This window comes from Mustela putorius, unplaced genomic scaffold (genome assembly GCF_011764305.1).
Source record: "Mustela putorius furo isolate JIRA1106 unplaced genomic scaffold, ASM1176430v1.1 tig00003932_pilon_pilon_pilon:0A:0A, whole genome shotgun sequence".
Lineage (NCBI taxonomy): Eukaryota > Metazoa > Chordata > Mammalia > Carnivora > Mustelidae > Mustela > Mustela putorius.
This window is the reverse complement of record NW_025422077.1, coordinates 9,756,301-9,760,964: the sequence shown is the minus strand read 5'-3', so window position 1 is coordinate 9,760,964 and position 4,664 is coordinate 9,756,301. Positions and strand designations below refer to the sequence as shown.

Here is a 4,664-nt window from a genome sequence, read left to right as displayed (position 1 = left end):
TCATCCGCAAAATGAAGGGCTTGGCCTATATCAGTGGTTTTTCAGTTGTTTCTTGGAACCCAGACGTACACAGTAAGTACCAGAGGAGAGGATATGGGGGGAGACCCAATGGGCAAGACCTCAGTTCCCCCATTCCACCTTGGTTTTATATATTAGGGATCCTAAGCTAAAAAAAAAAAAAAATCATCTAGAGAATTGCCCAGGCACCAATAATCTGTCTTTCCAAGGCGTTTGGTTGATGGTTCTAAAGATAGATCCATGCCCACTTGCCTCAAGTGAGTAAAATTTTGGATGGACTAAAAATAAAGAATGGTGGTTGGATTTCCAGATTTTTTCAGAATGGCACAGAAGACAGTAGACTGAGAAAAATGCTTTATGAGTAGGGAATTATTTTGCTTTTCGGCCAAGATTTATTACATAAGCACGTTTTGTCCTCAGCAGCACCAATCTCAGTGGGAATGCTCTCTCACTGTATGTACATCTGCCCTGAGGACACAAACTGAAAGATCCACGTAGGCCGGGGGCCACCACATCCAGTCTAGAACCTTCTCAAAAAAGGTCAGTGGGAAAGATGTGAGAGTCCCATGTTCCTTGTTTTCTCTTCTAGAATCTCAGCTCCAGGAGGAATTTACTTAGCCCTATTATAAACCCCCCATCACTATGATTACGAAGACAATTACACTACAAATTAACATTTAAAGAGAACTTCCAGGCGAGGGAATGTAGCCACCTTTAGTCTAGAGCATCTGTTTAATGGTCTGTTAATAGAAGCATCATAAGAACACAGAGATTCTCAAATCGTGTTGCTTGATACTAAAGAAAAATTGTTGCAGCTGCACAGACTTTCAGCTAGCGAAGTAAAGACAGTGATACGTGGGACAGAAAGTAAAATTTAAGGAATGATATACGGGAATCAAGCTAAGTTGAATTTTGTTTGTTTACAGATAAGCCAACTGGAAGGTACCGTTAGAACTGTCTACAAGTGAATGAAGAAGGTTTTGTGAATTAAATCCTTCCTGATCATTTCCTCTGTTACTAAAAGAACGAGGAGAAAAGGGACTTACATTTAAGAGAAAAGATCCTGATTTGCAAACAGAAGTGAACCGAGATTTTTTTTGGGTAATAAAACACAGAGGCGGCCAAAATAAGGTCGCCCTCAGATCTCTTGCCATCTGCCCATCTGTCTTGGACGTTTGCCTATTTGAAAGGCAAATGGTTGGGGAAAGGGAGCTTTATGATCTTTATATCTGGATATGGAGCAATGTACAGAAATGTGAGCTGGCGGAACTATTATTAGGATATCACATCTATAAAAGGTTTGAGGCTTTTAAAAAATCCTGTTCCTCTATATGATTTCATCCGGACTGTGGGACAGGTTCAGAGGCAGCAGGAAGGAAAACTGAGACACGGGGCTTTCAGACAGACCTGCAAGGAAGAGAGGAAGAGCCCTAACCAGAGCCTCGCCAGAGAGAGTGGCCATGTCAGGACCAGCCCCATTCCGGTTCAGGGATGTCCTTGGGGCCCAAGACTGTGGGAAAGCAGCCAGGGGGGGGGGGCGCGGTGGGGGGTAGGGGGGACTGGTAAGTTGGGGGCAGGGAGCTCCGGGAAGAATGTGGAACTTCTGGGAGGCACCGGGAGAGGAGGAGGAAGGGCATCGTCTGGTGAAGAATGGGGGTCCATGGTTACCTCAGAGAATCAACAGCCTTTGGGACTAGCCCTTACCGGTTAGCAGGCCCACAGACCCGGGAAGGCTTAGGGGGACAAAAGGCCACAAGAGCAGTTCACTTCCTTATAACAAGAATAACCCCTTGCCTCAGTGACTGGAATGCTCCTGTCCACACAGGATGCTGGGGACACATTCCTGGGGCCACCAGGCTGGGGAGGGGACCTGGGTCTGACCATGTTGCAAGTCAGTATAAAAGTCCTGGAAAGCTTGTTGGCTGCCTGCCCTTACTGAGGCCCTCAAAACTCTTTTCTTCCCTGAGGCTCAAACCTGTTCTCAGCACTCCTCTGTACGTGCCCATGTTCCATCCCTAGAATCGAGGCTTCTGGTCACGGAAGTATTTATAAGAAGGGTTATTTGGTGACCACAAAATGGGATCAAGCTTGGAGAAATAGTTCACAGAAAACCCTATGAAATGTACCTACATTCCAGCCCTCTAGCTCCGGTCATGCCTCAAGCCATATCCCTCCCCCCACAGAGCGGAATGTACTAGACAATTCTGTCCTTTGAATTACATATTTTATTTTGTTAAATATTTTATTTATTTATTTGTCAGAGAGACAGAGAGAGAACAAGAGAGAGAGCACAAGCAGGCAGAGCGGGGCAGGCAGAAGCAGAAGGAGGCTCCCTGCTGAGCAGGGAGCCCAACATGGGACTCGATTCCAGGACCCTGGGATCATGATCTGAGCGGAAGGCAGACACTTAACCGACTGAGCCACCCAGGCATCCTTTTACTTTTATTTATTTTTTTAAGGTTTTATTTATTTGAGAGAGAGAGAAAGAGAGAGCACAAGCAGGGGGAGGGGGAGAGGGAGAATGATGAGGAGCTCCATCCCAGAACCTGGGATCATGACTGAGGCAGAAGGCAGCCACTTAACTGACTGAGCCCCCCAGACGTCCCCACATAACATATTACCTTCCTGCATCCCATGGCCCGTTCTTTCCTTAAGCACATTAACATGCTTCTGATTCCTGTCCTGCATATTTGGTGGTCTTATTGGTGCCACTCTCAGTCTTAAGGGACTATAAGGGACAGCACTGTGTCTGAGGGCTGGGGGTACCAAGTATGAAGGAAGGGGCCCCAGTTGGCCAAATCCAATACTGGAGATAAACACCAATAATAAATAACTCTGTGTTCCTCAACATCTGATCTTCTTGGTAAGTTCATTTTCCTCCAAACAAAGCAAGGGCCACATTGCCAGAGGGCTTCCCACCTCCCCACCCCTATCTCCATCACCATCAGCACATTTCTCCCAGTGGCTTAAGGGCCCCCGAGGGCAGAGGCTATAGGACACAGTTCTATCTCCTCTTCTCTCCTTTCCCACTCATGGCTTACTTGGTTTGACCTTGCTTTGACCTTCGCATGACTACCTTGCTCCCTGACCCCTCTGCAGAAGGGGGTCTTAGACATGAGAATCTCCAGAGTCTTTGCCAACTCTAGATTTTCAGAAGGATTCCCTCAGAAAAAAAAAAAAAAAAAAAAAAAAGGAATCCAATCTAAAATTAGGTAAATTGGCATTGGCTTCTGTTTCTCTTCTTTCTCTTTATTCTGTAGCTGCCAAGTCATTTTCTAGGTATTTGAAACTGAGCAAAAAGGTTTCCCCCTGGGTTTAATTTCAGTTGCTCTCTACGTAATTTTTATTATGCACTTACCCAGGGATCAGTTTCTGTAGCCGTCCCCCAGGCACAAGTGTCCTTTTAATTCCCAGGAGCTTGGCAACCCACGTAAAGTACTCTGATTAAAAATGTGCATTTTGATCCAAGATGGCGGCCAGCAGGAGGCTGATGAAGGAGCTTGAAGAAATCCGCAAATGTGGAATGAAAAACTTCCGTAACATCCAGGTTGATGAAGCTAATTTATTGACTTGGCAAGGGCTTATTGTTCCTGACAACCCTCCATATGATAAGGGGGCCTTCAGAATCGAAATCAACTTTCCAGCAGAGTACCCATTCAAACCACCGAAGATCACATTTAAAACAAAGATCTATCACCCAAACATCGATGAAAAGGGGCAGGTCTGTCTGCCAGTAATTAGTGCTGAAAACTGGAAGCCAGCAACCAAAACCGACCAAGTAATCCAGTCCCTCATAGCACTGGTGAACGACCCCCAGCCCGAGCACCCACTTCGGGCTGACCTAGCTGAAGAATACTCTAAGGACCGTAAAAAATTCTGTAAGAACGCTGAAGAGTTTACAAAGAAATACGGGGAGAAGCGACCTGTGGACTAAACTCTGCCGCGACCGATTCCAGCGAGTGTGAGCGGAGACCCTGAACAGCGCATTCAGACACCCCGCAAAGCAGGACTCTGTGGAAAATTGACACGTGCCGCCGCCTGGCGTTTGCTTGTGGCAGTTACTAACTTTCTACAGTTTTCTTAATCAAAAGTGGTCTAGGTAACCTGTAAAGAAAGGATTAAAAATTTAAGATGTTCTAGTTCTGCTTTCTTTGTTTTAAAAATCACTGCTTCAATCTACTTTAAAAGAATGGTGTTTCTTTTCTTGTCCAAATTGATCCAGAACCTTCAATTTACATTTAGCCCTTAAGGTTAAGAAAAAAGGAAAAAAAAAAAAGATTGCAGTTCCCTTTCTTCCCCTGCCCCTGCAGCTCCCACTTTCTTCCATTTGGTTTATTTTTCACCCATTCACTTCCCCCAGACCCAGGGCTATCTCCTCTGCAAAGGGGAAGAGACCGCTCCTGGCCGTTGTGGTGGCTTCTCTCCCATGTTGCACTGCCCTGTGTGGGAGTTGGTTCAAATTCTCCTGGCTCCAATTTAAACATCCTTTTAAAAAAATTTTAAAACAAGCAAACCACCACTCACCATCCCACCACCTTCCCCTCACCACCAAAAAAACCCAACAAACAAAACAAAACAAAAAAACCAGCCATGAAAAGGGAGGCCCAGTTCTTATGTAAAAATCTGGCCAGTGTTACCACAGTAAC

At 45.5% G+C, this 4,664-nt stretch overlaps 1 protein-coding gene across 1 annotated transcript; it reads left to right on the top strand.

Moving 5' to 3' along the window:
• Positions 1 to 3,475: 3,475 nt before the first annotated feature.
• On the top strand, positions 3,476 to 4,197 carry LOC123386971 (ubiquitin-conjugating enzyme E2 L3). Its single transcript, XM_045069427.1, has one exon. It carries the CDS (start codon positions 3,488 to 3,490, stop codon positions 3,950 to 3,952), a length of 465 nt encoding a protein of 154 aa, XP_044925362.1. The 5' UTR covers positions 3,476 to 3,487; the 3' UTR covers positions 3,953 to 4,197.
• The last annotated feature ends 467 nt before the right edge of the window (positions 4,198 to 4,664 follow it).

Bases quoted from the DNA above. Each gene is read 5' to 3' on its own strand.
- LOC123386971 (XM_045069427.1), top strand. From the start codon at position 3,488: ATGGCGGCCAGCAGGAGGCTGATGAAGGAGCTTGAAGAAATCCGCAAA.